Source organism: Styela clava, chromosome 3 (assembly GCF_964204865.1).
Source record: "Styela clava chromosome 3, kaStyClav1.hap1.2, whole genome shotgun sequence".
Lineage (NCBI taxonomy): Eukaryota > Metazoa > Chordata > Ascidiacea > Stolidobranchia > Styelidae > Styela > Styela clava.
Genome location: NC_135252.1, coordinates 10,712,971 through 10,737,076, shown reverse-complemented (window position 1 = coordinate 10,737,076; position 24,106 = coordinate 10,712,971). Strand labels below are relative to the sequence as shown.

The following is a 24,106-nucleotide window of genomic DNA, read 5'->3' as shown; positions in this document are numbered from 1 at the left end:
GAGATTGGGTGGAATTGCGCGAAATTTTGTGAATACAAACTTCAGAACTTATTCTAAGATTGTACCCTACCTAGTTTCTAACAATAAATCCTGGACATATTAGATTCAATTTTCGAAACCAAACCACCTACCTTGTTCAATGCTTTGTTTCGGTGAGCAAGGAACGACCAACGTAAAAAACGGTGAATTCTCGATTAGCCAGATGGGGCGACTGTGCCTGACTGTCATGTTTACCTGTTCAAAAATAGTGCTCAAATAAAACAGCAACATTTTAGGCTAAATATCGGATATCAAGGAACTCAAAAAAGAGTCGAAGAAAATAAAATAAAAGTGTTAGATTCTGGCTAGAACTTTCATCTTTGAACGGCAAAATTTGAAAGCGATTGGTTCATTAGTTACGGAGAAAAGCTATTCTTTCTGCCCCCAAAATTGCCTCAACAACAATAGCAACAGAACTCACATGGTTACGAAGCTAGACATTTTGAGTCTATCAACGTACTTCTCCTGCTTGGGCGCTACTAATATCTCCAAGACAATCGGAGATTATATAAGTGAACTGAATGAACCCAAGTCATCAATCTATTACACGTCATTCATAGATTCTTAAATATTTTCACCGACTGCCATTCGCATACAATGCATAAGAAGGGTACATAAAATTCTCAACTTGAAATTATGAGAGTGTGAAAAAGTCCTGAAGGTTTCTCAATGCTAGGTTGTTAACTCTTTTGTCTGCACAGGTTTCAACCGGTTAGAAAGTATGAAACTGGATACTTGAAGTAGCAACAAACTATATATAATATGTCCATTAATCTGTCACTGGCTATTGATCTGTTCGTGTTAAGCTTGGCCTTGGGTTGAGCGGCTGGCTAATTTTGGTAGCCTTCAATTTTGTGAATTTACACTGCACTTTGGTTTTTAATTTAATATCCCAATCTGAACGTAGAAAACTTTACATGCGAGAGGCCTTTTATTAGTGAACACATTTCTTCCACAAGATATATTTACATTACAAACAAGTATATAAGATTGACAAGTCCGCTTTATAGTTTTTGTCATATACTCATATAGGCTAATTACAAAAATCTTCGAACATGTTATAATTCAACGCGTTCATAAAAGTGAAAGCCAGTTGCTGTTAGCTATTTAAAAAATATGAACACTCAATAACTACTTGTTTCATATGAATAAAATATGGATAACTAATATCACCAGAAAGTACTTTTCACATTAAACTATCACGGAATAAAGAGCAGACAATAATCCCGAAATGCGAATATACATAAACAAAACAGCACATTGAGTCAGAGAAAAGTTACACTACAAAAGTAGAGAGACAAGTTGATAAAAAACATGCGACGACTGCTGTTCGTGAAACAATCAATTTGCAGGATTTCATTTGTTTATAATTATAGGACTTTATAATTTTCAATGTTATGTTTAAAGTTAACAAGTCGAGGCAATATTCAAATATAATCTACATCCCTATTGCAAAATGGTTTGTGACAAAGAAAGCTTCGCAATAAATCAAATACTGTTTACAGATCTATATAATCGCCTCCGTAAGTATGGATGTCTTTAATAATAAACTACAGTGACGACTCGTTCTGACCGAAGTAAACCTGAAAACAAACATTTCAATATTAGTCAGTTGGGTATATATATACAAGTTTTTATACTTTATATCTAAGAAGAGCTAGGTACTGATGGCGTATAGAAGCATGACGTACTAGGAGATAAAAGACTAGACTAAAAAATTAGTTCTAGAACCACATTAAGAATTGAACTTAAAGCAAGCAATCTTAATGAATAGATTGAATTTACCTCCTTCAAAAGAGTTGACACCACTTCGTACTTCTCTTTATTACTCGCCAGTGGCATGGTGTGTCTTGACACACTATCAATTATTCTGGTCAATGGCATTCTGCTAAAATAATAAATACATGTATATATTTATTGAGTTTGAGGAATTTCTTTGTTAGGGAAAACGTATTGATTTGGGTATTCATTCACGTAGCAAAATTAATTTTAAATATAAAAAGTCATTCTGAATGTTTAGTTTTTCATATTTATTTGCAAATGTACACCAAATTCATAGTATGACAACATTGAACGTTCATGCAAACTCTCGGTAGTATAAAGAGAATCATAGTTCCAGACACTTCACGGTATAAATCCATCTAAAATGATAAAAACAAAAACTTTGAAAAACCACGGTGTTGAAAGATATAATGAATACATATAAATCAACCTAAAAGTCGCGGATCATTTATCATATATATATAATTTACATTCGGGGTAAAAACGTTGGAGAGGCACGTCTCAAGGATAAAACCACTCAAATTCAACCTGCTGTCTTGTTTGATGATATTTGTAAAATTTTTCATAAAATCTCTGTGAGTAGAACGAACAACAAACGCATCCATGTAATCTACAACTGGTTTGTCATGCTGACTTTCTTTCCAAAGACCTTTGTCTTTCAAGATGTCGATGTCATTCTAGAGCAAATTGTTAAATTTGGTTAGGTAAGATAAAATTTCTAACAAACAAATATCTTGAGTGTGATAGAAACTTCAAACCACCAAAACAAAATGTTTGAAATGTAGAATTGTTTGCTAGATTCATAAACAGTTGAATAATGAACCACGATATAACACCGTTGCAATATTTTTGTATACGAAAATAGTCCAATTTTCAGGAGGTAGTCTGCGTAACTTTTGACGGATTCATCTTGCACCAATGTTACAACTTCATTCAGTTTTCACTTCATGCTGGTTTATTTTTATATATAAATTATTTTACATATAAAAATATTTTACCACCGACATAAATATGAAATTTACATTTTACTGTTATACCTGGATGAAAAAGAGTTTTGGTTTTCCCGCAAGACTTGGAACCTCTGTGGGTTTGAAAAAATTAACAATTGTTCGGATTTCAAATGGCTGTTTGTCAACTGTCTCCACATACTTATCTGTACCTGCACATAAGGAGCAGCTGTCAAAATTATTACACAAATATGAACTATAAAACAATTGAAAGTCATGAATTAACTAAAACAGATAAATCAATCGTTTTCTTTTTCAAATAGGATTAGTTTCGAATATGTTGTTTTCGAATTGATTACCTTTTCCCAAAATGAAAGTAACAAAACTTCCATAATCTCCGAAATCTTGGTAACTCGCATACTGTAGTAAATTCAACATTTTCATTTCATTCAAATTTTTCTTCATGTTCACTTCATACCCAAGTTGCGTAAAAATGCCCTTCAGAATTTCTGTAAGTTAAGTTAAAAATAGTAAAACAAAAGGTCGGAAGAAAAACTAATCACTGAATTCGAGTGAATCAATTCCATACACATCTATTAGCAGTGGAATGCGCTGGCATATGATAAATTATTTCATGTACCAATTCATTTCGGGAACAAGAGTTCAATAATCGATTTATTCCAAATTAATTCTTCAAAGGTAATGTTTATTACCTTCGTTTTGTTTGTGAAGTTAGTGATCTATTCTGATCTCAGAATTTTGCTATATATATATTCAATTCGTTTGCTGAAAATATCTCAGAATGATACAAAAACTGAAAGTAAAATTTCACCTGTACTTTTTTCATATCGATCTGAGTTTTGAACAATCAGACACAGTCCACGATTTTTAAAACCGCTGAAGCTAAAATATATTTCGAATTTTTAGATGAGTTGCAGTAATGCAGTGAAGTCACACCGTCGTATTGGCTCATCTATGTTGATGTGATTTGAAATTTTGGCGTAGAGGTTCTATGAGTCTATTCGTTAAGCTAATATGGTTTCAGGAACGTGACTTCGAAGATCTGCTGAAAGTCACTATGTTTTTGTGGTTCTGAGATAATCAAAGTTGCAAATTATTTTTGTGGGGCTAATATGAGGAGTCGTTGAAAATACAAGGGTTGTACTTCAGTTTTCTTAGTAAAATTTGTAAAATGTAGTCATCAAAACTTCGGAGAAAGTTTGAGCTTTTTTAAGATGAGATCCCTGCTTTTTGCTGCATCACGAACATCCATGCCATCCGTGTAAACTAAAAGTTGATTCAGTTACAATTATGCAAGCTATAGAAACAGGGTGGCCCAAAAGTAGGTCTACAGTTATTAAACTATTTTACTGTATAATAATTTTAATAACTGTATACCTACTTTTGGGTCACCCTGTATATATATATATATACTGTATATTAAAAACCAAAAGTGTAATATACTTGGACGTACTTGTACGAATCTGCAAACGCCGACCTGTTTTTTGTAAAATTAGGATGCGTGTTGTACTCACTGAAACAAAAAAAAATAAATATTAATTCATGCAATAACCACATCTTAAGTAATCCTAACATTCAACCTTTGCATATACGTTTTCACTCACTCTAGAGTTTCCTCCATTTTACGCTTTCGAACAGTTTCAAGAGCCCTCATTCTGCGTTCATAATCTTGGTCCAATGCTTTCAAGTTTTGTTGGTGCCTGAGCTCCTCTTTACGAAGCTCTTCATCATCGAATTGCATGTCTTTAAATGGATCATTTTCTCCTTTTTCCTGGTAATGTGGTCGCGATGGTTTTTCGTGTCTTAAAAAATGTTACACAATGACAATGGTCGATTATCAAAATATTCTTATATTTATTTTCTAATTGTCAAAATGTTTAGATTAGATATGGTAATTTTATTATGTTAGGAATAATTCGGGCTATAATACCTGCTCTCCTCAGGACGATAACCATGGCCCTGTATATGCTCGTAATCATTGGATTCGACGGATCCCCATTCCCCTCCGTTGTGATTATTTGGCCTCATGTGTTTGCCATTTGTTTTATATTTTGCACTGTTAGACGTAGGATGTGCTTGATATTCTTTGGTATGTGATGGATAGCGACCTTCCGGTGGATCTTCAAATAAATAGCACAAGTATTAGTTAGTGGGATCAGTTAATTCCAGATTCACTATTTTACACATTGAATATTAACGGACAAAATATATAGATCTCTTCATGCTTTAGTATTATCTTATCTTTGTCACTTATCTAAAAAGCACAAAAACAAATTAATAGATAGTCTTACTTACCCATTTTTGAATTGTATTTCCCCATATTGGATGAAAATGACATCTATAAATATTCAGCTTTTCATCTAATATATAGTAGTTTTTAAATCTGTGTAACTAATGTTTAAAGGAAGATAAAGATTATAACATTCACCGAAACTTAAGAATATACAATACGTAAAATACATTTCTGAAATTTACGAAGTAAAATTTCATCAATTTATCTGTTAATATAACATAGTCCAAAACGAATATATTTCATACTCTATACGTATTTCAGTATCCTTCTTAAATTGGGTAATATAACATGAGTTTTGCAATAAATTTTGATTAGTACATTCTAAAATTCTAAATTCTAAAAACCCGAATTACCTACATCCCAGCAAGCTTGGGAGAACATAAGAAAAACAATTACACAAATGAAATATTAACATAGTGGTAAATCATGTTGCAGTAAAGTTAGAAATATGAAGGAAGTTGAATCCTTAGATACAGCTAAAGCTCACAGATTAATTTGGTTGAAACATTGTAGAGCATTGTACACACTAGACATGCATGATAACACTAATGAAATAATACGATTAACGATTGAACGAGAATATCGATCGAGGTTAGGGGATCCCCCAAAACAGCGCTCTTACTCCATAGTGACACCGTGTGTCCCATCACTAATTAAAAAATATTTCGCTAATTATAGGACATAATTCATCGAAAATCAATAGGCTTCTGTTCCGAACTACGATGAATGCACATGCCAAGTTTGGAGCAGATTCAACCTCGCTTTCGTGAGATATCGCGTGTATCTAACAGACAAACAAACAAACAAACAGACAAATACCTATCAACATACTAACCGATCTAAAGATCGATAAGTAATAAAGATGTTATATTGTCCATAATTACGTCTAACAACATTCATCAGAAAAATTAAATAAAATTCTATATTTACCAATTTTTGAATAACATTCCATATATTGCGAATATTTATTTATCATTATTAATGTTAAACCGATTAAACCCCATTTAATTAAAATACAATTTAAAACAATAAATGTTTTAAAAAGTAAGCCTAAAGTCAAATTTCATTGAGCAGTGTGTCATTGATCGTTTCTCGATTAATGAATCGTTTATTATAGGTCTCGAATTTTGAGTGCTTTCGGAGTTTTTAATTGTATAACCAATGTTGTATACAAATTTAGATATTTTGTATTACAAGCATATTGGCAACTACTGTAGTATAATAAAATTACATTAAAATTTATAAAAAAAAAAGTATTTAAAAATAATTTTCAATGTTTTCTTCTCAGTTCAGCCATCCTTTTTCTGACATATTTAGCTGAAATGAAAATAATTTTATTGAATTTATATCTTTGCATTCTATTCTGTTCAAGGTGAAAGAAACAAGAAAAAGTTTTGCAAAGCCGAAAAAATGATGTTTTTCTGATTTTAGCTATTTTCTATATCAGATTGATTCATCCCCATTGGGTGTTTGCTTGACAAGTGTAAATTCAACAACGAACCAGGACTTTTGATTAGGTCTTCTTTCGTGTTAGATTCTGACACGAGAATTGAATACAAAATATACAAAATAAAGTTACAGAACAAGAATCTTACTCAAACTTTATTGCTGGTAGATTTTGTGAAACGGTGTTCATTATTGCTTCAGGAGAACATCCCAATTCTTGACTGGAAAGAGATATTGTACAAATGTTTTATCGGACGTTTACTTATAAGTAAAATAGAGCAACGTTAAAATATATTAAGTAAAAAGTAGAGCATCAGTTGCGGCAAGGTTTTAACTGAGAGGAGGTTTTTAACTGAGGTTTTAACTGAAAAATTCAACTGACAAGTGTTTCGAAATGTCACGTAGTGGTGCAACACAAGTTGAATTTGAAGTGAAGTATAGCCTGATAAAAGTTTAAAAATATATTGAAATAAAATAAAGGTAGTAGTTTTTTAGTGGGTTCTTCCATCCTTGAATACTGAAAATTAGAAGTCGATGGTTACTTACTATTGTTGAATTTGTTGTTTATGAAACCGCAATGCCAAATCTCCTTTTTTATCAAACATTTCTTCACTATGTTTGTGACCTTCTTTCAAGCATTTGTATTCGTGATCATGGCCTGCTTTTACTTTATTAAGTTCATTTTCATTGTCAATACGCTGCACTGATAGACGGAATCCATCTTCTTCTTTCTTCATTTCCAGCTCATGCTTTCGATCTCAATACAAAAACGAGAATATCGGTTGGAAACCGAAGACTTATCGATCGATAGTTAGGGGATCCCCCAAAACAGAAACTGCAGTTTCGATTCATCCGCTCTTGTAACTTGCGCACTGCGCATGGCACACACACACTCGGCGGGTTTCAAAATTCTCTTGCTTTACAAAAATCTAGATCACTATATCAATAATTGATTGATAACTCGGTAATTATACGACATAATTCGCCCAGAATCAATAGGCTTCTGGTCCGAGATAAGATGAATGCACATGCAAAATCTGGAGCAGATTCAATCTCGCTTTCGTGAGATATCGCGTGCATCTAACAGACACACAGACAGACAAATACCTATCAATATACTTACCGATCTTAAGATCGATAGGTAATCACGCTAAATTAAGTCACTAATATTAATGTGTGTAGGTAGATTTTATTAGGAAATATTTTCAACGCCACATTTCTTTCACTTGACTTCTTATTACTTATGTAACTATCTTGAGAAACCCTGTATTGTTGACAAAACCAGAGTGAAATGATCAAACATATATATATGCACGAATATAGCGCATCAGTATCAATACGGCAGAGCTTGGATTAGCAAGTCTGTTGAAACAATGGGCGGTCAAGCGTGACGGAGGTGGTCAAGTATGGAGGAATAAAAAGGTGTTGTCGTGCTTGATCAGACTAAATTAGAGAAATTCTGGATGAAGCATCCGGGTCCCATGAAACTCACAAAAAATAACAATAAAAAAATATAAGATTGTGATACCTTTCAAGCAATTTTATTTTATTTTGAGGTAATTGATGCGAAAAAAAACGGTTTCACACAACGACAACAAAACATTGTACATTTCGTGTTCAATAATGCTTGTATATCTCACATGTCGTATATTTATAAGTGCTTCCACAAAAAGTGTTTTTAATATTTTGGTAACTGTTTATTTAATGTTTCACATTAAGGAATTGAATTCCGTACATACGCTTTGGATACGAAATATTATTTATAAATCGAGTATCGAATAAGGGACTTCACCAGCTTTGAGCATTGAGTGTCGCTGCAGCATCACACAAAACAACATTCGTTCATTTGTATCGATCGTTTTACAGGTATGGCCAATGAAACGGTATCCAAACTTTATCGCTAACACCTTGAGTATATCAAATGTTGTATTTTATTCTTTTCGATTTAATTTCAACATTTTTATTCTATCTCAAATTGATGGTAACTCATGATAGCACGAACACGATTGTTAAATGACGTACTGCAGTGGGACATTTATCTGATCCACGTGACGTCTTATTTTCTCAATGAGATATTTATTTGGTGCCTAAAATCTTGTGCTAGCAGCATTTTAGCCTATGATAAAATGCACATCGGTACCGGTAACTGGTAAAAAGTAAAAGCTACTAAAACAAAAAGAAAATTTCTGCCTGTATAAATGAAACATATATATTACCTCCGTCTCTGTGGTAAACATTTCCAACAGTTTTCACAAAGTCGGCCATATTCACAAGGAGAATAATCTTATAGTAGAACACCGCGAAAATGTTGCGAAGCCAGGCGAGAACGAATCTCATATGAAGCAAAAAATTTTTTGTACAGTGTTATGTAGGCTTCTCATCGCCATGAAAAGAAGTAAGACTCGTCGAGTGAAGTCGCGATGTCGAATATGAAGAGACGAAAAACGGCCGAGTAAAAGAGGAACTATGTTAGAAATACCGTACATATAGAAAAAAAAAAGTGTTTGATGAAGTGATTCTTTGTTTCTGAAAAACATGTTCGCAATAACTTGCCACACTAGAAATAGGATTTGAAAAATTCAGGGTGTGTCAAGAGATTGGTAAGAAAGAGAAGAGCTGGTATGAGCACATTTTTCCTTATGCTTTGAATAAAGTTAATAAACCGAAAAACTGTTTTCTCAACATGGGGAACCTTTTTCTATCTAACATACATCAGATAAAAGGTTTTAAGTTACCATGCCATCTCCATTGAGAACTGGGCATTTTAAAGTAAAGTTATCTATATAGCGCATGCTCGATCTAATTCGTCGTTTTCACGTACTCACAGATAATATTGTAAGGCAAAAGCGCCACAGTGGCGTGATATTAGATCAGTAGACAAAGGGTGAGTAAATGAGCAAAAAAGGCAATTGATAATATATGTATCCTGGGTACAGATGTGAATAAAGAATATTGTCTTTTAAACTAGATAGCTGTCACTTTATTTACCCGATTGACGATCTCAAAAAATGTACTCATATTTTACTTCTTTACAAATATTAAGTAAAACTCTGCCACTTATTGTTTCTCGAGAACAGACACTTTATGGTTACGGTTATTACTGAAAGTTAGAAACAGTTTATAGTCTAATAAGACGAAGTGAATATCTTGTCGCATTATGTTGAAAGGCTTTTAGAGCCTAAACCTGGCAACTTCACAGCCTTCATTTTGTACTATTGTACTTATTGCCTTTTGTACTGCCTTGTACTGTAGTAGAAACACTATCTATGCCTTGATGTTAAGCCTTTTAATCAGTGTATATATATTTTACAGTGCTCTGAATAAAATACCATTGGTAAAACTCGTCGCCATGGGAGGAGGCCCAAGTCATGGTATGATATATATTAATATTTACAAAGCTTATTCTATTCCTTGCTTGTTGTATTTGAAAAAAAACAATTCTGTAGAGAAAAACATTAAATTAATTGCTAAAAAATATCTTATATATATATATGCATCCTTCTAGCTAGCCCAAAACTGGTAAAGTTATCCTGACAGTTGTCGCCTGGTTAACTTTACCTAGCAAAATGCTGCGATATTACTCTGCATTCATTTCATAATCATTAATTCCGCAATGCCTGTAACATGTCTGAGCTTCTACAAACTCAATCGAGAGAATAGTTTCGGGTAAACTATTGCAACCTCGAGGGAATTCCGTATGATTTTGTAGAACGCGTCATGGCAATGCAGGGAATCTATTTTATTTATTTCTAAATTTTAGGTTAAGTCAAATCACACTCACTCCACGAATCCAATACATGAAAACCTTTACTTACAGACTGGGAGAGGGAACAAGAAGAACGAAAACAGAAAGAACGACGGGAACAAAGACAACACGAAATAAAAATAAAAGAACAAAATAATCAGAGAGAAGTCAAAGTTTTAGAAGAAAATCATCGCCATAAAGAAGTGATGTTTGAAAAAAAGGGAGATTTGGCAGTAAAAATGTATCACGCTCAAATTGATGCGCAGTGAGTATCTGTTATTATTAAGCAACGTTAAACTATAGAAATTTCTTTAAAGGAAATTTAACACAATGTCATCACATTTGCGCTTTGTCAATCACATGTTTTACTGGGTATTACTTCAGTTGTTATCTTTGTACTATTGCTGAATTTTTAGGTTAAAACGTGCTAACCCGAGAAATAGCAGCTACATTTAGTATTTTCTTTTTATGAAAGTTATTGATTTTAAAAATGCATGTTTCGGGCTCAGTCAATCAGTCTTAAAACATACGTTTCAGAGAATAGTTTTACTATAGCAACATATCAAGTTTGTTACTCAAACTGCAAAATTTCATTAATTTTACAGTATGAAGCTTGGATTTGATAAAGAAACTGCGATAAGGAATTCAAAACTGCCCGCTATACAATATTAGGTAAGTAAATTGCAGGAAAAACTTTCAAAGCGATCAATTTTTAAATATAAGTGTTCGAATAATAACTATAATATTATGTATTCGGACTAGATTAATGGAATATGAATTTGAATGATCATTTATCTATCGGATTTCTCGTTCGGCAATCAGTTCAAGTCTGGTACGTTGCGTATTTCACTGGCATTTGGTTCTAGCTGAAACATTAATTAAGAAAAGCACATCAGTGGTGTTGAAATTTACACAGTTCTCCTGTACTCTATCTTAATTTGCCATCATTTTGAGAACTTTCAAAAGCAACTTTCACGTTTTATTTATGATATTATGATATTTCAGCTGGTATGATTTATATGAAACATTTTCCATGCAATGAAAAGGCTAAATTGGAATAAATATTATTTCTACAGGATCGCTGCTTCGAAAAAGAAACAAAAGAATATTTGAAAGACGGGATATACACATTTGAATATTCAGTATACTGTGAATTGGTTCGTTTTATTAGGAGTATGTAGATATACCCTAATAAATATATGTATATATTTTAAAAAATTTCCGAGTATGAATCATGGAAAAGTTTATTATTTTTTTTTTCGTTTGCAATTCGTTTGCTTATATTTGTTTAATTATTTCTCGGTACCACGGACTGGTAATGAGCATGGACAGCAAGTTGTTTGTCAAATAGGAATGCACGAACTTTTGGACATCACAACCGCTATTCTAGAATTGGTAAAATTCTAATTCTAATCCAATGTCCACCATATCACCCATTAAGATGTTATATATGGCGTACCGAGCTCGATAAATTGTGATCCTTTCTAAAATTAATTTCTCGTGATCTGGTATGTAAATTAGATACTTTTGGAAAGCCCAATCATACGATAACGGCGCGACCACCACACCACGTTATAATAGTTCCTATATGAGAAGGTTATCACAATAAAATACTATGATTGATTTCGTTTTGTAAATTCAACGATTCAAATTATATTCAAATAGGAATGTATTTATAATCCATCGATTGAGTTGTCGGTTTAGGTGGATTGTTCACATCAGTGTTTTTTAACCTTTTATCCCTTTCGCAACTTTTTTGAAATTACAACCGCTATTCTAGAATTGTTAAAAATATGTTAGTGAATCTAACACTAAAATACATTAGCAAATAAATATGAAATTACATGAGTATTTGCTGTTTCTCAGTCAAAGCATGCTGACGCCTAGTTACGTTTCTGTCGTTTCCACTTTGCTATGTCGTTAATGGCATTGTATATTTTTTAACTAAGCTTGAATAACAACATCATTCTCGAATCGCAAATGAACAGTTCTCGAAATTGTTAGTGATATGTGCATTACTGGTCATGAAACTATTGTTTAAAGTTTGATACAGAATTGTATACGTCGGTCCGCACTCTATTGTCTACTCTAACCATTGTTAAAATAGATCAAGTAATATGATGGGATGAAAGGGTTTACGAACATACCTTAGTGGTCCTTGTGGCGTCAACGTAAGCCCGAGCTAAACTTTACAGTTACATATAAACAATAAAACTGAATGTAAATATCATTTATGGTGATCGGAAGATTTTACACGGTGTAGCGTAATAGATTTTCCAGTGATTTGGTTTTGAGTATAGCTGCTAATATCCCTAATACAGTTTCAAAGTAAGTTGTATTGTTGATATAAATTCTAGCTACCGTATATAGAAAAATTCGATTCCGACCCACGACTTCACGTCCAAAAATGCACAGGTCCAAGCCCTGATTACGAGAGAATATTTTGGCAAATGTTGCCATCGGCAAACTTGATAAATCAGTTGTGAATTTAGGCCCGAACTTTCAAGTTGTCTGGAATTCCGATTGCTACTTTCAAAATATTAAATTCGACTCCTATTTTAGGCACCTTGAATCAGATTTATGTCATTAAACATTCTAATTTAACGTTGATTATTCAGTCAGGTGTAAACGTGCTATTTTTTGTTTGCTTCAGCATAAATTTGTCATAAGTACTAAAGTATTATCTAAATTGTAGTAAAATTTATATATTTGAATTTGACTTCATTAAAATGACTAGAATTCTGAAAATAAATCGTGCATGTGAATTGTGTCAGAAAATAAAGTACGTGAAGGCTGGGTAATGAAACAAAACAGACAGGCTATATACATCGTTTTCTGTGTATAAACAAACATTGGGGAAATTATCATCAAATCATATATGACCATGCATGACTAAAAAACTGCTTTAATGACTTGTATTTGTTTTTATAAAATTCGGTATTATAGTTAAAAGTATACAAACTGCCGTTTTGTGAAATCCCCAGTATGTAAATACCTTCACTTAATGGGTCAGCTTATCAGTAATTTACGAAATGAAGAACTAAAATAAGGAATTCAGCCCACGCAATATGTTTGGATGACGCTACTTTTGCTGTTTAACCGGCAAACAAGTTCCATAAATCTAAATACATTGTATGAGATCACACTACATATTCAACATAATCAAGCTCGCACTAAAAACCGTCACTGAAACTCGAGCGAACAGTTATATTATCAAAATATTATGAAGTAATAGTGGAATAGAGAGCACCAGCTCAAACCTACTTTTAATTGTTACAATAAAAACGAGAATATTGGATAATACGTCGTGGGAGACAAGAAAATATTTTTTCAGGACAACTAAAAAACGCGGTTGTAAATAAGCAGAGCTTTTTTGTTTGGAATGAATCGAGTATGTTTGTTTTTCGCTTAAGGATTGGTACTTAATTTCTCGTAATCTAAGTATGTAAATTAGATAGTTTTGGAAAACCCAGTCGTATACGATAACGGTGCCACCACCACACCACGTTCTAATAGTTCCTTTATCAAACGGTTATTGCTATAAAGAACTATAATTGTGTTACATTTAGCAATTGACACATATTAAACTTAAGTAGATGGATTTTGATGGTTTGTCGTCATCTTCAAATAGAAAAACATAGATAGCACGTGCTTGATTGGACAAAAAAGTCAGGTGAACTGCGAATGTAGACACTGTTGTTAAAGCTTCTACTGAGGTGACAATTTGACTTTTTTAAGAGTTGCTAAACTAAGGTCTTCGGATTATTAACATCAGGTGATAAAATATTTCAAGGCAGATCAGAAGTTATGCGAAGATTAATTAATTCTTATACTCATCTAATATATATACCCACTGAAATATCAAAATGTAACCTCAGTTTGGGAAACAGCTCCTGTAGACGAAGGCATTCGCATGATAATCGACTTTTTTGGAAGCTCAGCGCTGCGTTCTTGGAGCAGCTGGTTTGCTACAATATTGCAAAAAGATCTGCTAATTGGCTAAACGTGAACTATAAAGAACAGATACATTCAAGAAATTTAAAGGTGACAATATTGAGTGAGTGAGAATTTTCACTGAAATATCACAATCCACGAAGATAATGTCACGAATATCAAATTTAAAGGTTCCATTACATTTGAACCCATGACAATTGCACCTGCATACTATTGCACTTATGAAATTTTTTTTGTTTTACGGATATTTGAACCCATACAAACCCTAACCCATGGGATTTAGCACCCGCATATAGATTGAGCCCGAGGATATACACATGGGTTCAAATGTACGTGGATTTAAATGTACAGTCACCAATTTAAACATTGCCAATTTACATGTACACAACCATTTGTACCTGACTTAATTGAAAAGTCGCATGGCACCACAATTATGTTTACAAACAATTTTAGTATGCAAATCAAGATATATATTGTTATTCTGGTAATTCGGCAGCTATGCAAATCATAATCCAAGCTATTCGATAAACTCCGCATATTATTTCCGGGGAACTAAAACTGAGAATGTTGTATCGCTTTTCGCGAAACTACACCGAAAATGAATTGACGAGGAAGTGATTTGCAGCTTTTACGTTGCAACCAGGCAATGATCATTGGATTACTAGGCCTACGCATAGTGTAACGTATAAAGGAAAAATAATTTGAAGTGTGTGTTAAAAATGAAATTTAATAAGAATGTTTATTAGAGTTTTCCGTAAATTATAACGCAGCTCGGACAATTCCTTTTCTTTTCATCATTTATTACTGACGAGTCCAGTTTTTTTCCATGTCTTTCACGCGTCCTTTTCAATATAAGCGCTCACCACCTTCGCTCTAAAGAAGGCTCTAAGCCAGAATTTTTTTAAATGCAGCGCTGGAATCATTCTGGTTCGACAAGCTATATCATCATATGTAAAAGTTTTTTTATTAAAACAAGATCAAGGATCAAAACGCAAATTAAATAAATCTATGTTGATACCAAATTCATATTCGAAGCAATTTACCGCGTGAATCGAAAATTTTGAGCACTATTTTCATTTACCACGAAGTTATGTATATTTTACTTTATTTATAACAGAATGTATCCTATATCTTCCGCAGGAAAGACTGTGTGAATATCGAGTATTTAGTATGTAAATTAAGTTGTTTTAGCCCTTCGGCAAACGACCTCGAAACTAGACCGAAATAACAGGAACTAAAGTAACCACTTGCCGAGCCCACGCAATATTTCACTCTGTATTAGCCTTTCCGAGCGATCACGTAATGTGTATGTAAACATGTAAACAAGAATGTGTATGTAAACATGTAAACAAGATTATAAATAGAATTCGAAATTCCAACTAACAACTCCAAATTGGTTTACTCGATTCCCAATGTTTTCACGCGAACTTTTCAGATGGGATGTTTTGTTATGAATTGCAATTATTTAAATCGTGTTCAATCACAAGATATTTGATTATCGTTATCAGCGAAGAGTGAGATAATGTTTTTTTTTTATCTACGCACGTAACAAATATTTTATTAATTATCGATCTCGATCGGTAAGTATGTTGATGGGTATTTGTCTGTCTGTCTGTTTGTCTGTTAGACACTTTTGTATGTTACGCGATATCTCACGAAAGCGAGGTTGAATCTGTTTCAAATTTAGCATGTGCATTCATCATATCTCGGGCCAGAAGCCTAATTTGGATGAATTATGTCGTATAATCAGCGAGTTAATAATTATTCAGTGATGTGACACGAGGAGTCGCTATTGAGTCAGAGCGAGGGATACACGCCGCTAGATCGATAAGTCGGCAGTCTCCGATCGCTATCTCGTTTAATGAATCCTAGCTCTGTTTTTTTTTATAAATAAATGAGTTGCAATGATTGAATTTATGTAGTCCCCAGTAGTATAAACGGGAATTTTATGGCGGCTTCACCTCGGTCAACCTTGGTTGTAAACCATGGGAATCCCCGTGTGTTCGACCAAAAAATGAAAGACAAATCTATGCAATACTTGCAATTTGAGCTACTTGGTAATAGTTTGTTTAACTTTGAGATCCATGCGCTTATATAGGTAAATAACGTCAGGTGAATAACTACTATTGAAAAACCCATGTTATCAAACCTGCGTTTTATTTATATTGTATAAACTTGTCAAAAAGCACTCCCTGGTTACATGTATTATAATGAAAATCGAATTCAAACACTTATTTAATATCATATCATTCAGTATGAAGTGGCATGCTTCTGAATTTTGACAATTCTGGTACACACGAAAAGCCAAATTTTCATTGTTGCCTAGCGTGTAACTTATTTTTATTTTACGCTCATGTGAATATCCAAACACTGTAATAAGATAGCAGAGGCGAATGCCTCTCCTAACAAAATATTTCAAATGTTATGCCTCATGGCCAACGCCAACGCTGTAGTAGTATGACATTGTAGTCACTGAATTTTCTATTCACGAAAACTACTAGGACAAATTGGTAACAGTGATATCATAAAAAAAATAATATTGTATACCAACGTAGATGATACATCAAAATTGAATGCAACATTTGAGGACAAGACCAACAAACTCCTGCCTGGTGAGTATATTCCTAAATATATAGTCAAAAAAAAGGGGATTCTCATGGTTCGTTTTCCACACATTAAGGTTCGGCATCGAACCGACAGCACCCTATCCAATTTATTACACATTGGAGGAGGTGGTGAACATGGAGATGAATCTGAAGTTAGGTAGATCCCCAAATGTATTCATATGGACTTTTCAAATGGAATGTTCCGTTAAAAATTGTAATTATATATTGTATGTATTATATAAACAATGCTTCTCTTGTTTTTGTTGTATCCATGAATGAATTAGATATTTTGGATCAACTGGAGAAATCTTGCACAATAATTGCAATTCAAGCCACTATTAGTAATAGTGCGTGTTTATCTGAAAGTTCATACAATCGTAGTTAAATTACATCCGGTATACTGTTAAAAAACACATACTATCATAATTGCGTTACATATAAATACATACATATTGAATAAACCTGTCGAAAAGCACTCGCGGGTTACATAGATCATAGATTCAGATATTTATTTTCGTCATGCAAAAAACAATGCGCGATATGAAAAATGAATAAATAATATAATGTAACAAAATGTCAAATGGATATCGGCTTGTTGCAGTTGACGCGGAGTCGCGAAAAGACTCATAGAGTCATCTAGTCAGCGACACCTTGTAGCTGAAATTAAGCAGCAAATATAAGAAACGGGACACTCAATATTACACATTAACTTAATAAATTAACACGATCATACAAAAAGACAAAAAAATAAATAGAACTCAATATTACACATTGGCTTAATTGGACACAATCATTCGAAAAATGAAAAACAACAAAAAAAAATCTGAGTAACTACGGGATGCCACAATCCCTGTGGAATGATTAACAAACATGAAATAGGCTATAATCATACAAGAAAAAGAGCGGCAAAACATGCGAAATAAACCACGGAATGCCACAATGACTTTGGAATAAAAAAAGATTACTTTTAAATAAAACACAAGACAGATAAAAAACATCAACAAATCGAAAATACACCACGGAGTGTCATGACGGACGCAACAGCGACATCTATAAAATGGTTATGCCTCGTTGAGTACGGAGCACAGCGAAATAGCGTTATGACTCAGCGTTCAGTCTACACCAAGATGGCGTACCCAGCAACGGGAGTTTGCTGCTAGGGTTGAATTTGTGGCTATTTCCTGTTAAAGCGATTGCTAGTAAATTACCACGAAGTTATGTATATTTTACTTTATTTATAACAGAATGTATCCTATATCTTTCGCAGGCAAGACTGTGTGAATATCGAGTATTTAGTATGTAAATTAGGTTGTTTTAGCCCTTCGGCAAACGACCTCGAAACTAGACCGAAAAGCCGTAATAACAGAAACTAAAGTAACCACTTGCCGAACCCACGCAATATTTCACTCTGTATTAGCCTTTTTGAGCGATCACGTAATGTCGGCATGTAAACAAGATTATAAATAGAATTCGAAATTCCAACTAACAACTCCAAATTGGTTTACTCGATTCCCAATGTATTCACGCGAACTTTTCAGATGGGATGTTTCGTTATGAATTGCAATTATTTAAATCGTGTTCAATCACAAGATATTTGATTATCGTTATCAGCGAAGAGTGAGATAATGTATTTTTTTATCTACGCACGTAACAAATATTTTATTAATTATCGATCTCGATCGGTAAGTATGTTGATGGGTATTTGTCTGTCTGTCTGTCTGTTTGTCTGTTAGACACTTTTGTAAGTTACGCGATATCTCACGAAAGCGAGGTTGAATCTGTTTCAAATTTAGCATGTGCATTCATCATATCTCGGGCCAGAAGCCTAATTTGGATGAATTATGTCGTATAATCAGCGAGTTAATAATTATTCAGTGATGTGACACGAGGAGTCGCTATTGAGTCAGAGCGAGGGATACACGCCGCTAGATCGATAAGTCGGCATTCTCCGATCGCTATCTCGTTTAATGAATCCTAGCTCTGTTTTTTTTTATAAACAAGGGAGTGGCAATGATTGAATTTATGTAGTCCCCAGTAATATAAACGGGAATTTTATGGCGGCTTCACCTCGGTCAACCTTGGTTGTAAACCATGGGAATCCCCGTGTGTTCGACCAAAAAATGAAAGACAAATCTATGCAATACTTGCAATTTGAGCTACGTGGTAATAGTTTGTTTAACTTTGAGATCCATGCGCTTATATAGGTAAATAACGTCAGGTGAATGACTACTATTGAAAAACCCATGTTATCAAACCTGCGTTTTATTTATATTGTATAAACTTGTCAAAAAGCACTCCCTGGTTACATGTATTATAATGAAAATCGAATTCAAACACTTATTTAATATCATAATTCAGTATGAAGTGGCATGCTTCTGAATTTTGACAATTCTGGTACACACGAAATGCCAAATTTTTATTGTTGCCTAGCGTGTAACTTATTTTTATTTTACGCTCATGTGAATATCCAAACACTGTAATAAGATAGCAGAGGCGAATGCCTCTCCTAACAAAATATTTCAAATGTTATGCCTCATGGCCAACGCCAACGCTGTAGTAGTATGACATTGTAGTCACTGAATTTTCTATTCACGAAAACTACTAGGACAAATTGGTAACAGTGATATCATAAAAAAAATAATAGTGTATACCAACGTAGATGATACATCAAAATTGAATGCAACATTTGAGGACAAGACCAACAAACTCCTGCCTGGTGAGTATATTCCTAAATATATAGTCAAAAAAAAAGGGATTCTCATGGTTCGTTTTCCACACATTAAGGTTTGGCATCGAACCGACAGCACCCTATCCAATTTATTACACATTGGAGGAGGTGGTGAACATGGAGATGAATCTGAAGTTAGGTAGGTCCCCAAATGTATTCATATGGACTTTTCAAATGGAATGTTCCGTTAAAAATTGTAATTATATATTGTATGTATTATATAAACAATGCTTCTCTTGTTTTTGTTGTATCCATGAATGTATTAGATATTTTGGATCAACTGGAGAATCTCCCAAAAGAGAAATCTTGCACAATAATTGCAATTCAAGCCACTATTAGTAATAGTGCGTGTTTATCTGAAAGTTCATACAATCGTAGTTAAATTACATCCGGTATACTGTTAAAAAACACATACTATCATAATTGCGTTATATATAAATACATACATATTGAATAAACCTGTCGAAAAGCACTCGCGGGTTACATAGATCATAGATTCAGATTCAGATATTTATTTTCGTCATGCAAAAAACAATGCGCGATATGAAAAATGAATAAATAATATAATGTAACAAAATGTCAAATGGATATCGGCTTGTTGCAGTTGACGCGGAGTCGCGAAAAGACTCATAGAGTCATCTAGTCAGCGACACCTTGTAGCTGAAATTAAGCAGCAAATATAAGAAACGGGACACTCAATATTACACATTAACTTAATAAATTAACACGATCATACAAAAAGACAAAAAAATAAATAGAACTCAATATTACACATTGGCTTAATTGGACACAATCATTCGAAAAATGAAAAACAACAAAAAAAAACCTGAGTAACTACGGGATGCCACAATCCCTGTGGAATGATTAACAAACATGAAATAGGCTATAATCATACAAGAAAAAGAGCGGCAAAACATGCGAAATAAACCACGGAATGCCACAATGACTTTGGAATAAAAAAAGATTACTTTTAAATAAAACACAAGACAGATAAAAAACATCAACAAATCGAAAATACACCACGGAGTGTCATGACGGACGCAACAGCGACATCTATAAAATGGTTATGCCTCGTTGAGTACGGAGCACAGCGAAATAGCGTTATGACTCAGCGTTCAGTCTACACCAAGATGGCGTACCCAGCAACGGGAGTTTGCTGCTAGGGTTGAATTTGTGGCTATTTCCTGTTAAAGCGATTGCTAGTAAATTATTGGCTCTACAGATTAGTGCAGAATGAATTATGAGATCTGCATACTTCGTGTCGATTGCACTGGGCTGAAAATAGTAAGGAAATACCAGGACACAATATGCAGACAGAAGAAAATGGCAAGTTTCAAAAAGATGGATGGATATAGAAAACAACAGAAGGTAATGTTTTCAGATCAATGACAACTAGGCCTATAGGCATCAAGATATAGGCTTTTTAGTGCATGTTTGTAAGAATTATAACTACTGGATCGAATGTTATTAGGGAGGTTATTCCACAATTTAACACCAACGAATTTGATCGAGTTTTGAGTTCGTTTGGTGCTGAAGCGATTTACATAATATGAGCACCCGACAGAGGAACGCGTTTCATAAGAGTGAACGTTGCTCTGTTTTAAAAAATAGTTGGTGAAAGCAGAAGGGAGTTTTTTGCAGTGATGTTGGTGCATTATTTTCAATACCTCAATTTCATAAATATCTGCTAATTTAATAATTTTAAGACTATGATAAATAGGACTAAGTCGTGAAATATAACTGGAAGCAGAAATTGCACGAATTGCTCGGTTCTGAATAATTTCAATGCGGTGTAATAAGGTTTTATCAGCTGAACCCCAAGCAATTATGCCATACTGGATATGGCTTTGAAATAAAGAATAGTAAATCATGCGTAAGGTGGTAAGCGATGTGTATCTTCTAAGCTTGTATAGCATTCCAACAGACTTGGATAATTTAACGGCCAGGTTGGACAAGTGAATATCCCACTTCATTTTACTATCAATGTATATACCAAGATATTTAAAGGAATGGACATTATCCAATTTTTTATTATCAATTTGGATTTCCAAAACATTTTTCGATTTGCATTGGTATGGAGATATTAACATAGATTTTGATTTTTCAATGTTTAGTGTTAATTTATTGGCTTTCATCCAACTTGACACTTTTGCAATTTCAGTATTTACTCTCAACTGAAGAACTGCACAAGATTTGTCGCTGTCAAGGAGATTAGTATCGTCAGCGAACAATTTGGAAAATAATGAAGAGCAATAAGTTATGTCGTTAATATATACGAGAAAAAGGAGAGGGCCCAAACAGCTACCTTGAGGAACTCCGTGCGTCACCAGTAAGGGAGAAGAACAGTATGATCCCACTTGAACATATTGAGATCTATTATTCAAATAACTATTATTGAATAATAAATTATTCAAATGTATATACAAATATCAGGAACCTAAAAATAGATTCCCACATAGTTCTGTCAGACATCACAGACCATTTTCCGATCATGTGCTGTCTGAGAGGCATCAAACCATCATACACATACAATCGCAGAATGTCAAGGGACATGTCAACATTCTCAATCGATTGCTTTCGTAGTGATGCAGAGGTAATTTTTGCTAATCAATTTGCTGGAATTAATTTAAATATCCAAAATTTTAATAGTGTTTTTAACGACTTTATAAAGTCATTTGTTCACCTAATTGATCGCCATGCCCCACTTCGACCACTTTCTCGGCGTCAGAAAAGGTTACAATCAAAACCATGGTTAACCAAAGGGCTAAACGCTTGTATTCGACACAAAAATAAAATGTTTAAAACTCACTTCTTGAAAGGTAACAGTTCCCAGAGCTCTTACTTTAAACAATATAGAAATATTTTGGCAAGAACCATAGATAAAGCTAAACAAATCTATTATCAAAATCTTATTGCTACAACCAAAGGTAATCCCAGGTCAACATGGCAAATAGTTGGCCAAATCACAAATGCAAAAAAGAAATTGAAGCATAAAATTGATGAAATTAATACTGAAAACGGTTGTATAACTAGAGATGAACTTTTAATCGCAACAGAATTTAACAAATACTTCTCAACAATTGGGTCCAGCCTGGCTGATAAGTTTTCCAATGATACAGCTAACTTCGAACCTTTTCTCCGCAATCGTGTGAGCCAATCCATCTTTTTGAGCTCATCCACCGCGAATGAAATTTTAATCGAAATACAAAATCTTAACGACAGGAAGGCTGTAGGACCAGACAACATCCCAGCGCGCTTCATCAAATTAGTTGCAGATATAATTGCCCCTTGTCTCTCAAGATTCTTCAATTCCTCGCTGTTACTTGGAATCTTTCCTTCATCTCTCAAAACCGCCCGGGTTATTCCTCTTTTCAAATCTGGAAATAAGAAATTAATTTCAAATTATAGACCAATATCAATCCTCTCAGCAATTGATAAAATGTTTGAGCGTTTGTTACATAAAAGACTCGCAAATTTTTTTAAACAAAATATGATGTAATAAATAAATATCAATTCGGTTTTCAGAGCAATTATTCTACATCACATGCCATTTTAGATACAGTATCATATATCTATGATAAATTGGAAAGAAAGGAGTATGTCAGTGCAACTTTTCTAGATCTAAAGAAAGCTTTCGATACTGTGAATCATGACATCCTGATTTCTAAGTTGAGGCATTATGGTATACGGGGAATTGCAAGCAAACTCATATTGGTAACAAAGATAAAAAAAAAAATTAGTATATAGTTCAGCATGGAGTGACATGCTTCTGACATTTCTGGAACACTAGATAAGCCAAATTTTATTGCAGCCTAGTGCGTAACTTATGTTCGAAAAACAAAGTTAATTGGTACCGGTGTAAAATGTGATCTACAGAAGTTTACATTCAAACTAGAGTTAGGTTATTAAATCATAACTTTTTATTGGTTTATATACCAAAACCATTTCGAAGTCGAGTATATAAATATCAAAAAGACGATCCTCTGTTACGGTGATGTTCAGTTTAGTTCGGTTTTATATTGCCACTGAATCACAAGCTACACGTGAAACATACATGCATTTCACATACTGATCAGGCACCTTATATTTGACGCAATGCCATGTTATCAGGATACTAACTCTGATTTGCCTTTTTATTGAGCGGATATAACTTTTCTATTTTTTTAGTACGAACCGCTATCACGAAAGTTACATATCTGCACAATGAAATGGCGAATCAGAGTTACCCTGATATATTTTGATTTTATACTCGTCCGGATAAGCATAGATAAACCTTTTAACTGCGAGGCCGCGGTCGATAGAAGAAGCTGCAGAAGAAGTCTACAAAGAGACCTAATGGGGATTATTCATAATGCTCATAGCATATGGCTACGGTGATCTTACTGTTTCATTAAAATCAGTTTATATGATTGCTTCATATAGAATATTATATTGATTTGAAATATTGTTCAGAATACCGTTTTAGTAGTTTACTATATATACATACAGATTATGAAGAAGAATTAGAGGCATAAAAATTTCTCACAAAAACATTCGGTTTACAAC

At 33.7% G+C, this 24,106-nt stretch overlaps 2 protein-coding genes and 1 long non-coding RNA gene across 4 annotated transcripts; 1 reads left to right on the top strand and 2 right to left on the bottom strand.

Annotated features, from left to right (window-relative positions):
• Window positions 1–1,409: 1,409 nt before the first annotated feature.
• Window positions 1,410–5,226, bottom strand: LOC120343279 (caspase-3-like). 2 transcript variants are annotated; one of them, XM_078110668.1, is made up of 10 exons: window positions 5,085–5,226; window positions 4,720–4,909; window positions 4,394–4,591; window positions 4,243–4,302; window positions 3,601–3,671; window positions 3,128–3,277; window positions 2,859–2,980; window positions 2,350–2,498; window positions 1,825–1,927; window positions 1,410–1,622 (listed from the first exon to the last, which is right to left on the bottom strand). In XM_078110668.1, the coding sequence occupies exons 1-10, from the start codon at window positions 5,125–5,127 to the stop codon at window positions 1,590–1,592; spliced, it is 1,119 nt and encodes a 372-aa protein (XP_077966794.1). In that variant the 5' UTR covers window positions 5,128–5,226; the 3' UTR covers window positions 1,410–1,589. The 2 variants fall into 2 exon arrangements, with proteins under 2 accessions (XP_077966794.1, XP_039268350.2); XM_039412416.2 differs by having other exon boundaries at window positions 1,825–1,924.
• Window positions 5,181–8,939, bottom strand: LOC120343280 (uncharacterized). Its single transcript, XM_039412417.2, has 4 exons — window positions 8,745–8,939; window positions 7,075–7,285; window positions 6,678–6,749; window positions 5,181–6,399 (listed from the first exon to the last, which is right to left on the bottom strand). Exons 1-4 carry the CDS (start codon window positions 8,863–8,865, stop codon window positions 6,396–6,398), a joined length of 408 nt encoding a protein of 135 aa, XP_039268351.2. The 5' UTR covers window positions 8,866–8,939; the 3' UTR covers window positions 5,181–6,395.
• Window positions 8,940–9,176: 237 nt separating this feature from the next.
• On the top strand, window positions 9,177–13,038 carry LOC120343281 (uncharacterized). The gene is made up of 5 exons (XR_005569594.2): window positions 9,177–9,412; window positions 9,841–9,899; window positions 10,346–10,538; window positions 10,879–10,945; window positions 11,350–13,038. It is a non-coding gene; the product is annotated as an uncharacterized LOC120343281 (long non-coding RNA).
• The last annotated feature ends 11,068 nt before the right edge of the window (window positions 13,039–24,106 follow it).